At 39.5% G+C, this 12,480-nt stretch overlaps 2 protein-coding genes across 3 annotated transcripts; both read right to left on the bottom strand.

The window, feature by feature from the left end:
- Positions 1 to 1,723: 1,723 nt before the first annotated feature.
- ttc19 (tetratricopeptide repeat domain 19) lies at positions 1,724 to 8,558 on the bottom strand. 2 transcript variants are annotated; one of them, XM_084707621.1, is made up of 10 exons: positions 8,428 to 8,558; positions 5,867 to 5,958; positions 5,643 to 5,753; positions 4,149 to 4,187; positions 3,911 to 3,967; positions 3,725 to 3,786; positions 3,268 to 3,371; positions 2,949 to 3,112; positions 2,592 to 2,754; positions 1,724 to 2,193 (listed from the first exon to the last, which is right to left on the bottom strand). In XM_084707621.1, exons 1-10 carry the CDS (start codon positions 8,456 to 8,458, stop codon positions 2,048 to 2,050), a joined length of 969 nt encoding a protein of 322 aa, XP_084563747.1. In that variant the 5' UTR covers positions 8,459 to 8,558; the 3' UTR covers positions 1,724 to 2,047. The 2 variants fall into 2 exon arrangements, with proteins under 2 accessions (XP_084563747.1, XP_084563746.1); XM_084707620.1 differs by lacking the exon at positions 8,428 to 8,558 and adding an exon at positions 6,188 to 7,828.
- LOC146271126 (uncharacterized) lies at positions 7,953 to 12,260 on the bottom strand. Its single transcript, XM_084707618.1, has 3 exons — positions 11,619 to 12,260; positions 10,199 to 10,352; positions 7,953 to 10,090 (listed from the first exon to the last, which is right to left on the bottom strand). Exons 1-3 carry the CDS (start codon positions 11,667 to 11,669, stop codon positions 8,769 to 8,771), a joined length of 1,527 nt encoding a protein of 508 aa, XP_084563744.1. The 5' UTR covers positions 11,670 to 12,260; the 3' UTR covers positions 7,953 to 8,768.
- Between the last annotated feature and the right edge of the window lie 220 nt (positions 12,261 to 12,480).

Genomic DNA, 12,480 nt, shown 5'->3' with positions numbered 1-12,480 from the left:
AAAATACAACATTCAGTAATACACAGGATGTTATGCCTTCCATTTGGACATGTCCTCAAAGTATTAACTATATTTGAGTACTACAAAATAATGCTTAATGTGCTCATTACTTTATAAGAAAGATAATTGGACACACTAAAAGCATTATGCCCCAACATATTTGTTAGTATTACTACAATAAACCAGACTGATAATAATGACAGACAAAAGGAGTTCTCCTCCAATGATCCTACATTTCAGAGCAAAAAGGTAAACTATCTAATGTCAAACCCCACACTAATACACACAGGTTCAAAAGTACTGCATATGTACACACACACACACACACACACACACACACACCTGAAACAAATTGAGGTAAACAGTGATTAAGCACATATAGATAAATCTGTGGGAAAGATGAACATGTTATGAATTTCTTTCTCACAGTGGACAATGGTCTCACTTAAAATTGATGTTTTGTGGTAGTTAAAGACAGTGTATGGAAACAGAGCTTAAGCTCCCACAGGTGTAGCGTGCTTTAAACAAAAAAGTTATAGTTTACTTTTGTTGAGGTTGAGGTGAACAAATGTTGACATTCAGTCCCTTCAAATATGCTGGTTAGGTGGCTGAATGCCCAGTTTAATGCACAGCTCCAATATAGTACTATCACAGAATTATATGTAGTGTAATAACGTCCTTTTATGTAGATGAAAATGTTAACTGAAATTGTGTTTATGGTTGTCAAGTATTGTGTCACTGAGTATCGTAATGGGATAAAGTTGGTTGTGTCTAGTCTGCATAAGATGCATTATACCTTAAAACACGCTCTAAGATCCCCTTAACACTAAACAAGCTATGTTTATGCCAACTTTGTTTTTTAAGTCTTAACTATGAAAACATGAATCAAACGTCATAATAACAAACACTGCATTTACATGGCATTGCTTCTAGTGTGTTCTCTTCTGTAAAGAAAGCAATCAGCCCAACATCCCTGGCAACCAGTGAATCTGGAGAAGGGTGTTTTGATATCTTCTTCAAACAATCTAGTATTTGTGCTAGTACTGCTCATTTTGTACATAACTACGCTTTAAAAGTTATTCATACATTTTTATTTTTACTCCAAATTAGATTTTATTTTTTATGATCAGTTGTAAGGAGTAAAAATAATGTTCTCATCTAAAGGCTAATGAAATGTATGGGTAAATAGTTTTGCTTTACATTACATTTTGTTCTGTACATTTTCACTTTTTTAAGCTGCCTTGTTAGAGTCCACAAAAATACATAGTCAATGTGAATGTTTCAAAACATTCTTTACTGTAATTTCAGCAAACAGATAACATTCCTTCCCTCATCTTAAGTAGGCAATTACTTAACATTACAACAATAAGATGGACTGTGATTACAGAAGGAATGAAAGAAGGAAAGGAAGGAGTTGCACTGTGCTAAGATGACCACAAACCTCTGTTCTACTGTGATCTCTTAAGGTGCATGAGCTGCCACTGTACGCAAGCTTGTTTTCTGGTACACAAGCTCTGCCTGGGAACTAGAACTATGTAAATTAAAAAGGATTATAAAGGGCTCTATTCCCCCCAAAAAATTGGATGCTGCCAGTGCCCAAACTGTTGTAGTCTGGAAAACTTTTATTTTCAACGGTTACGTTACCATAATGCCTGTGCCCGTTTAAAATGATTAGGTATGACACTGGTTAAAGCCACTTTAAATACAACGGAGAGAATCCTGGTTCTTCTTGTGAAAAGGGTCACAGTTTAGTATGCAGGGATTACAGTGTTGTTACAGTCAAGTACACCATGTATGAGAGTCTGACAAAATGGCAAGTGAGGGGATGAACCTGTCTCGTTTGTAAACAGGACAGACTTTCTGACACATTGGGAATCCCTTCCCATGCCTCTCCATTTATTTGACATACAGAATAGATATTACATTTTCTTATGGGAGAGCCTCAATAATGTTTCTTGCTCTGTTTAATTTGACTGAATCAAATCAGCAAAACAACTAAATGGCTTGAGGGTTGATCTTAATTTGAGGTCCCAGTATTTTGTCTCTTTCACTCTTGAGCTTCCTTAGGTTCATTCCTCTTTTTGTCTACCTCTTTTAGCCCTGCCAGGATCTGCTCCACAGCCTCTTCATCTCCCACAGACAGGGCCAAAGTCAGAGCCTCTTTATAGAGATGGACTGACTCATCCAAATGACCTGTTTCCAACAAAAACAAGAGATGAGCTAGAACAAATAAGCAATAGTTGTGATTGAAATCTTAAGGAAACTTACAAAATATAGAACCGAACAACCAGAAAGGATGAGACACAGCTAATAATTGGTTAATAATTAGACAACTATGCATTGCCATGGAGTCATACTGTGAAACAACAAATTTAAAAAATACTATAACAGCATGCAGCAAATAACTGCTCACCATGAGCAGCAAATAACTGCTCACCATGAGCAACAACCTTTTCCTGTCTATCGACAGTAGATACATTTGCTGAGCAAAACAGTTTCCGATCACTTGATATCGGCAGAATACCAAAGCAATATGACGTAGACCCCTCGGACAAGGGTTTGCAGAGTTCCTAGTCACTGCTCCTCATTACCTTGGTGTAGCAGGATGCCGGCCATGTTTCCCATCAAAACGTGCTGGTCTGGATGGCCGGCAGCCCTGCTCAGATCCACTGCCTTCTTCACCAGAGGAAGGGCCTCATCGTACCGCCCCTGTTGATCTAGAATTGTGGCCAGGTCGCTCAGAAGCACAATGGACTGAAAATAAAAAGGCACAAAATGTTGAACATGATACCTGAGGATATCACTTTAGTGCTTACAGTTCATAAAGTCAAGTTCAAGTTGTTATACAGATACTTTACATTTTCCAAACTGGATTGGTGAAATCGGAACTCAAAGGAAGGAAACTAGGAAGGCTTTAAAAGTGAACACATTGTGGAGCTAGGACATACTTGCGGATGGGTCTCCCCCTGCTCCTCCTGGCAGATCTTTAGGGCGCTCTGGTAGTCCCTGGTGGCCTGGCTCGGGCGCTGCGTGACAGCCATGTACCGAGCTCTGGAGTCAAGGCAAAGGCCCAGCAACAGACGTGTCTCCTTGCGGTGCTTCTTTGCCTCCTCTGGAAAAGAGTGAGACCCATTGGTGAAGTGGTTGTATGTGCAAGGTCGAAATCAAAGCTTAATAGAACAGGTTTGTGTCATTATGGTTATAATGTGTGGATCAATCCTGTTTTCAATTCATTTTTATTCATTCCAAGAGAGATCTTGAACTGACCTGCTTGTTCTTCTGATTGCTCCTCTGTGGAGGTTTCCTTCTTCTCCAGCTTGGCTTCAAGAGATTCAGTGCAGAACTGAAACCCATGCTCTGCCAACTCCTTCCTTGGAGGAGACAAGAAAACAGATGCCATAAAAGTCAGGAAACAATGTTCATATTGTGTTACAAGAGGAATAACTTTGTTATTTGTGTGGGACAACAAAATGTTGATGATAAACACAGCGATACTTGTCACCATTCAAATAATTCCAATTTCCTTTACGCTCTTTTTAACTTACATTCGGGTTTCCATTAGGTTTTATCCCTCTTAATTCAATATATTAACATCATATTTTAAATGTAAGGATGTCAGCGCTGTTAATAATTGTGTAACAGATTTCATCTTTCAAAGAAGATTAAAATGGCCAAGCATTTTCTGTCACCTCTGACTATGACAATTCCATTAAAATACACTTACTTATTTTGGCCAGCATATATGGTAGCAAGCTTCAAAGACATCTCAACGACTGCATTGTCATCCTATGGTTATAAATAGGGAACCGACAATAAAAAAAAGATTATTGATATAACAATAAGTTTCTTCTGTAAGACAGGTGGTCGGACCACAAAGGCACCCAGGCCATTAAGCAGATGAGTAACTCACCTGTGGTGTTCCTCCAGATAGCATGAAACTCATGGCTGCTTTGAAGAGTTTTTCTGCCTGGAAAGAAGAACACACACAGTTCACATACAGCACCAAAAAGACATCCATAAGGTGATAGGGTGTTTATAGGGAAAAAGTGCGACAACAGGCAAAACCATTAAGCTATACATGTGGGGAAAACTAACATGAGGAGAAGTACTGAGTATAAACACAGACTATTGGGACAACCTGCACTCACGTTGTCCAATTGACCTTGGACATAGGCCAGGTTTGCCATCTGTAGACAAAAACAGTTAACAAGAGGTTAATTGATCGATTGCAGGGATTGAGCTATGTTGTAGTCATGGAAACAATGCAGCTCATTACGCTCATGTTACGGTAGGTAGCACCAATAACGTTATTGACCAATAACGTTACGTGCACATTTTCAAAAGAGGAGCGAACCATGGACCCAAAATTTTTTAAGAAGGTGTGATTGCTCGCAAAATATAACCTTTTTTTTGTTCAATTTTGCTTGATTTTGTGGCTTTGTTTTAACTCTGATGCATTAGTATGAGTATTAGTTAGGCCTAGGCATAATAATGTAGTCAGAGAAAGGGAAGCCTACATAATAGGCTACTGGGTTTTTTGTGGGCCCCCCCTGAGCTGTGGGCCCCTAGAATTGTCATCACCTTTCACCCCTAAACGACGGCCCTGACAGTAGTCAATGTGTTATAATGTGTTTTTCTCATTCACTAAGAACGTTGTTTAATTGATGTTTGATTATAAGTTCCCTTTAGGTATAGTTCAGTCAGTCAATCTTGATATAAAAGTAACTGTGTCAAACTAACAAAACCGTTATGAATGTCGTATTGTTATATTCTGAAATTTAAGCATTCCATGGACATTTGAGATAACCGAACTAAAAGCTAAAATTCACTTCACACCTCTGGGCAGATCTCAGGACGATGCCCAGGTGGGGAGTTACTGACCAATGAGAGGTCACCTTCACATGGATAAACCCCTGTTCTTTGGAGTATAAAACCCCCAAATGTACAATCACCCCAGGTGAATGCGTCACTCTCTAACCTATTCCATTCAACCTGCACATTCACTGAGCGCCCGGAACCTGACGAGAGATTCTGTTTTCTATTCATTGGACATAACGAACCATTGACTCCTTTCTTTAAACCGACAAAGTAACTGCAATTTGCAATATTTCTTACTTGTGACATATTGGCATGTTGTGATTTAATTGTTGATGTTTGATTGTATTTTACAAATTATTTAACCTAACCATCTTTAGGTCAGTTGCAATTGATCGTCCATTGTTACTACAGAGGCCTACCTCTCCATCTCTACCTCTTTCTCACTCTCTCTCTCTTCACCCTCCACACGCGCTCTACACAGCCATCGTGTAGCTTGCCCTCATTAGAATAGGTCTACTGTACTACTCTGGCCAAACTAACACATAACTGATCTGGTATTTGTTTGTTTCTATTACATTTTCTTAAATAAATCCTTGTGTATAATACTCGCGTATCTCTCACATTATCTGATCTGCTCTACCTTCATATAATTCACTACTTAAGATTAGACTGATTATTACATATTAAATATAGGATTCCCTAATGTCCTAAACCAATATTAGGGTAGTGCCCCGAGACTTTATTATACATTAAGTACTTCGATCTTAAGACGAGCAAACCCCGCTACAATATTTTGAATGAAGTTGTTTGTCATTCACACTTACCAGGCTGTAGGTATAGATAATGGCTTGCGTGTTGTGGGTCTTATGAGCCAATGCTATTGCCTGATGAAGGAACCCAGAGGCTACATGAAGTTGACCCCTCTTCATACTGAGCTGGTAGTGTGAATGTGAAAGTGGACACAAAAGATGAGAAACATTATCTACCTAAAAACGGACAACTTTAATGCAAGGGAATTGTATTCTTTATCAGTCTCACTGGTGCTTACTTTGGCTTTTTTCAAAAGTAAGATGATCTCATCCTCTTTCTTCTGGGCTTCATCTCTGGTATCCTCCTCAGTTTGACCGAAGAGCGAAAATGCTGAAGAGAAGAAGTCTGGTTAGGCTATCACTTACTAGACGGATATTTTTACTATTACTATTATTTTGATACGTTTCGGAATGAATGTCAATTAATTGATAGTCCCTGAAACAAATAACATATTTTCAGAAGTAGCTACTCAATGGCCAAGGATCGCTTTAATTATGTCGAGGCTCAGCCCATCAAATAGTGTAATATATCCTACGTTAAGCCAAAACTAAAGATGTACCCATTACACTCCAGATTCCATAAGTCCAGCAATTTGCACGATTCCTAGTACCATTTTGTTCACTGCCATGCATTGACCTTCCCAATACAGAGCTGTACTGCTCACTTAAATTAGATGTTACAGAATGCTGATATTGCATCGATTGTACCCTTGCACGAATTAGACTATCAATTGACAAACTGTGTCTGCTAGCCGGAAAAAGTTGTTTTATTTTAATTGTGTGTCTAAGAATCACACGACTGATATAGGGTAGCGCCATTTTTAAAAAATATTTATGAAACAATCACGTGATACATCAACGTTATCTGCGTACTTCAAACTTTTCATAATAAAAGTGCAGACTGTCGTGACAATTAACACCAACCCTGACAACAAGGATATCTGATGACTTATTGCCTTTGCTAAAAATAGAAACCTTTACACGCCAACGAGAAGACATAAGTTTTGGTTCCATACTTTTTTTCAAATCACTTGGAACGGTTTCAATTCAATTGAACTATAATAAATCAATTAAGTATTCCTCATTGTCCAAGAGCAATGGAAAGTAATCTGTTCTAAATCGTCCCCAAGATCATTTGAAATGCAGTTTCATATGGAAGATCCAGCTATAGTACAGAAGTTGAGTGATACTGAGGGGTCAAAGACAAACATGCAAACAAGTGTTGAATACGATTACTGCTTATCTTCTTAAATGCGATTGGTGCCCTAAAATACCTGTACAACGTTCTTCCGTCTGATATGTATAAAACAACTCTCAAATTTGAGTCTGCACTACACTTTGTGTTTTTTTTATCCAATCATAAACATCCAAGCAGAAAGGAAATGCACTCAATGTCCTACAGAAATTATTTGGGTGTTTGTTTTTGTGAAAGAATTTGCACATTGATGCACCTGTAGTCTACGCCCATTAGTCTACGCCCATTAGTCTACCATTAGTCTACGCCCACTCTACATCAACGGAGACTGTGTGGAGAAGGTCCACACCTTCAAATTCCTAGGAGCTATTTTATCAAATGACCTCTAATGGTCTATCAACACCTCAGAGACAGTAAAAAAAGGCACAGCAGTGACTACACTTCCTGACAGTACTCAGGAAAAACAACCTGGAGTGTAAACTGATGGTGGCCTTCTACCGCACCACTATCAAAAGTGTACCAACCTATTGCATCTCGGCGTGGTACTCCAGTTGCACTGCAGCAGACAAGAAAGCCCTCCAAAGGGTCATCAACACAGCACAAAAAATCACTGGCTGCTAACATCTTAAAAGACATCTTAAAAGACTCCTCTCACCCAGGCCACCACCTGTTTACTCTCCTGCCCTCAGGCAAACGGTACAGATCCTTTAGAGCAAGGACCACACGTCTTAAGAACAGTTTTTGCCGACAGCCATCAGAACTCTAAATACCGACATGCACTAAACACTAGGGACTTTATTCACTACAAGTCACATACCATCTCAGTCACCTTACACATGTGCATAAACAAAGCTGTATTAATTGATGTATTTTTTTAAGTACTTTAGTCTGACACCACACTTTGTTCTACTCTTATGTATATATATATTTGTGGGGGGCTGTTCCTACTGTTTTTGGATAGTTGTAGTATTGATATGTTATATGCTGTTGTTGTGTTATATGTTGTCCCTCGTCACACCAACAGGAGACGCACTCAACATTTTGTTGTATACATACAATGACAATAAAGGCTTTTCTATTCTATTCTATTAAGCTCAGATAATTGGATGGCAGATTTAGTCAAAAGCAGATTGCATTTCTTAAATTTTATTTACATAAAATCTTCCGAATCTTGGTGTTAACAGCTCTTTGACATTAACAGGGGGGTTGCACTCAGCACTGGCCTGTCTAAATAAAGGTCAGTTTAGTAGAGGGGGTTTCCACCACCTTACTTACTTCTGAGGTATGTTCAGTGAATGAGAGCCCTGTTTTCAGTGTCAATCTGGGTTGTGCAAACCAACTTAATTTTTGCAGGTACCACTGTAAAGCCCAAGGGTCCAGAGTTTAAACCACTAGGAGGTAGCCTTTCTCCATTCAATCAATGCATTCATTTATAATTGTGGTGGTTTGTAACCCATGGAACTCTAAAGTTGTCATTCACTAAAGGTCAAGCAAAGAACTGTTCTAGTTTGAATTTGCATAATCATCTATGATCCCCCAAAATATATATTTTCATACATCTATTTGAAAAAATACATTTAACAAAAATATCAGTTTAGCACTTACTCAACAGTGAAAACAAGCGAAGCAGGTTCATGCAGGGGACGAGAGACCTAGCACGACTAGCAAGTAGTCATCACGCGCCAGGCACACCCTCCTAATAGGGCGGGGTATATAGCAGGGATCCCAGCTCCTGCATTGCCAGTGCGACACAAACGCTCTCGGCCTCCTGCCTGAACCTTTAATTAATACATACAGTACATTTTAGTCAGTACATTTTATACCAAAAGCATGTGATGAAAACCCACCAACAATATCAAGAGGGAGACAGAGTTGTGATTCCTTATTTTACCCCAGGTGTTCCCATAAAAGTCATTGGTCTTTCTGTTGGGTACCTTTTCTCATTCTTAAGTGTTAGGCTTATGCCGTTTCATATGCTGACCAAGCTCAGGCCGTGACTTGAAAGCTTTGCCACAATCGCAGGCAAACGGTCTCTCTCCAGTGTGGTTCATCTCATGCAATTGTAGGGCGCGTCCGGTGCTGTATGACTTTCCACAGGTAATGCAGCAGTAGGGCTTTTCTCCTGTGTGTCGACGTGTGTGTATCAACAAGGATCCAGATGTTCGGAAATTATTGCCACAAATGTTGCAACTGTAAGGCTTTTCTCCAGTGTGTATGCGTTCATGTGCTCTTCGGGCATTGTCATAAGAGAACGTCTTTTCACAGTAAGAGCAAGGGTACAGTTTATCTTTTGTATGTGATAATCGATGCATTTTCAGGTAATAAGGAATTGTGAAGCTTTTTCCGCAGTCTGTGCAGATAAAGGGTTTTTCTCCTTTATGATACATCTTCTGATGGCTCCTTAGATGAGATGACTGAGTGAAGCCTTTGCCACAATCAGCACAACAAAATGGCCTCTCTCCAGTGTGTGTTACCTGGTGTGCTTTTAAATGTGGCCGTTGAGCAAACTTCTTACCACAATCTTTACACCTATAAGGTTTCTCACCAGTGTGTGTTCTCCAATGAAGTTTCAGTCCAGACATTCTCCTGAAATCTTTCCCACAATCAGAACATTGATAAGGTCTATCTTCTCTATGTATTACCAGATGAGATTTCAGCTCAGCTGGTCTCTTGAATAACTTTCCACAGTCGGTGCACTGGAAAGATTTTTCCTTGGAATGTGTCCTTTGGTGACTACACAGTGCAGAGGAAGTCACAAAAGCCTTTTCACACTCTGTGCAATGATAAGGCTTCTCTCCGCTGTGTATCCTTTGGTGAGTGGTTAATCCCGTCAGTGCAGAGAAGTTTTTTCCACAATCTTCACAGTGATAAGGTTTCTCAACACTATGTTTGGGTAGATGCATGCTTAAATCCTTCATTTTACTAAAACCCAATCCACAATCTGAGCAGTGATATGGTTGATCTACAGTGTGTGCCCACTGGTGTGTTTTCAAGTCTCTTAGCCCAAAGAATGTCTTCTTGCAGTAAGAACAGGTATGGACTTTCTTTCTAGAATGTACACCCTGATGTAACACTAATCCAGCCATTGATGTAAAACCCTTTCCACAGTCAGCACAGTGATTAGGTTTCACTCCTCTGTGTACATGCTGATGCATTTCCAGGTATGCCAGTGAATAGAACTTCCTCCCACATTCTGAGCAAAATTGGGCCTTCTCTTCTCTTAATGAAGAATGGTTTAATCTCGTAGAATGGTAGCTGTGCCGCTCTTCTGTAAGAATAAGAAATACAACATGTATGTTAATTCAACAATGCTTCAGAAAAGCAGTAGCACACAGAAAACATAGAAGATTCTAACACAGAATTGTATTTTCCTTACCAAGAAAGATACAGTCTTTTGATCCCAGCAGTTTCCTGCAGTCAGTTAGCCTCACAGACAGTTGCTTGAGGGTAGCACATACTTTTTGGCGTCCATCATTACCACCTCTGTCATTAACCACTCTGGACTCATTGTACTTGGATTCATCAGTGTCCTACAAGTAGAATAAGAAAAAGAGAGTTGCACATATCCAAGAAGTATACATGGGTCTTATGTAGGTCTCAGGCCTACATTTGGATGGATCCCTACTAGTCAACTCTTACTTACTTGAGCGCTAGCTCTATCTGTCAGGATACCGGATATAATAATCCAATCAGTGGCCGACCTCACACCAAAGCTCCGCTAGCTAAAAGGGCACTTTCCGCTTGAACAATCTAACATATGGAAAGGATTCCCAGAAGAATGAGGCAGTCATCAAAGCAAAGTGGCAACTGGAAACGCTATAATATTACATTTAGGTGATAAGTGGTGATCAGCAATGTACATCAATTGCATGTCTTTCCAGCACTTAACCATATTTGTATGTTTTCAAGGTCGAAATCATAATATATATTGGGGGGGGACATCTCCCCAATATTCAAATCTGGTCAAAATGTTCCCCTCAATATATTGATATCTAAAAATAAACAAATGTGCAGGGTTTCCCGCAGAACATTTTGTAGTTAAGGTGGTAGGTTGTAGCCTGGCTCTGCCCTCCTACGTACTTCCGCTCAATTTTCAATCTGTACTAGGTCTAATTTTTGGTGGTCCAATCACCCAACAGAGGGAGTGGCTGAGAACGATGAAGTTGATGTTGTGCACTAGTTTGAGTTGTAGTAAAATAGTGGTGGACAATTTGAGTAACTGGCTGGGAAGTGACATACCTCTATCTCCCAGATTATGCCTATTAGTGGACAGAAGCCAAATACATAACATATCAAGCACAGCGTTTTCTGTAATCATGGCAGGGATAACAGCTGCCAGGACTATACTTAAACTGTGGAAAACAACCAAACCTCCTGAAATAAAAGAGTGGGTAAACATTATGATAAAAACAGCTTCATACGAACTTATGCTCAACAGGATGGACAATAGAAATAGGGACAATAGAAATAGGAACAGAATACCAATATGGGTCTCGTTCTGGGCTCACATTACACTTCCGGACGAGCATGCAGCTTGAACACCTTCCTCTGAGTGTACCCAATATCAAAAATTGTTATACGAATAGTATTCCTAGTTATGTATCTATCAACATGTCCCCTTAAACAAATGGCTTTCTTTGGACTGTATTTTTATTTCATTTGTTTTTCTATGTCACCAATGTTACATGCAATGTGTAGAATAAGAAGTGTCTCACAATGTATAGTGTGTAATGTTGTAATGTCAAACACCAAAGCCTAAATAAAAACTTGAATTACAAAAAAAATAAGTTACTTACATGAAACACGGATTTTTCATCAAAATCCTCTTTTAATTGAGCAACTTCCATGTCTCTTCAAAAGCTACAAAATCCTCTACACGTGTCCACTCTGTTTGTAGCAACACTAACCGAGAGTACTTCCGGTGTTGCACCGAAAGCTGTGTTGTTTTGAGCTGTGATCAGAAACTGCCCGCATGATTATTCGCGGTGGTAAGGAGTTACATTTCAGAGTTACACCTTGGCCTACCTAAAACCTTACACTAGACCTACATTTAACATTTTAAATAATCATATTCTAATGTAAAGAAAAGAAACTAAACATGTAATGGACCAGCACATTGGGTAAGTTGTCAGAATAGGTGACTCCACTGTAACTGCTTAATAAAGGAGTGAAACTTCAAAATATTGTATACACACACGCCGGGCAGACGAAGTGCAGCCGCGGACACCGCTTCTGAAGGGGCACGGGTGCAACACCTGGTTCGAATTGACGACACTTCAAAATAAAGGCACGCTAGAAAAAACTTTTAAACCAACTTAAATTCAGTTTCTACTTGTGCTTGTTACCCTATGGTGGGCACTGAGGGACATACACATTGAGATTATATAACAACATATACACCATCCAATACACAAAGGCTAATATAATTCAGTAAAACTATGTAGAATGTCATAGACAGAAAGTATAGCATTAGAATAGCCTAACCGACAGTACCGTGGTGGCGATACACCTCGTTGGTTGAAATATGTTTACTTAACCCACAGAAAAACTAGCCTGGCTCTGCCCTCCTACGTACTTCTGCTCAATTTGGATTTTGCTTCTGTACTAGGTCTGGGATTTCAGTGCATCAGTCGGTTTTCAGAAACACATTTTTTGTAG

Source organism: Hypomesus nipponensis, chromosome 10 (genome assembly GCF_054491055.1).
Source record: "Hypomesus nipponensis isolate SF chromosome 10, ASM5449105v1, whole genome shotgun sequence".
Classification (NCBI taxonomy): Eukaryota; Metazoa; Chordata; class Actinopteri; order Osmeriformes; family Osmeridae; genus Hypomesus; species Hypomesus nipponensis.
This window is presented reverse-complemented; position numbering and strand designations above follow the sequence as displayed.

Bases quoted from the DNA above. Each gene is read 5' to 3' on its own strand.
- LOC146271126 (XM_084707618.1), bottom strand. From the start codon at position 11,669: ATGGAAGTTGCTCAATTAAAAGAGGATTTTGATGAAAAATCCGTGTTT. The intron at 10,353-11,618 runs GTAAGTAACTTA...TTCTACTTGTAG, and splicing joins ATGAAAAATCCGTGTTTCAT to GACACTGATGAATCCAAGTA. The intron at 10,091-10,198 runs GTAAGGAAAATA...TTATTCTTACAG, and splicing joins AAAAGACTGTATCTTTCTTG to AAGAGCGGCACAGCTACCAT.
- ttc19 (XM_084707620.1), bottom strand. From the start codon at position 6,446: ATGGCGCTACCCTATATCAGTCGTGTGATTCTTAGACACACAATTAAA. The intron at 4,188-5,642 runs GTAAGTGTGAAT...TTTTGTCTACAG, and splicing joins TTATCTATACCTACAGCCTG to ATGGCAAACCTGGCCTATGT. The intron at 3,968-4,148 runs GTGAGTGCAGGT...TCTTCTTTCCAG, and splicing joins TCCAAGGTCAATTGGACAAC to GCAGAAAAACTCTTCAAAGC.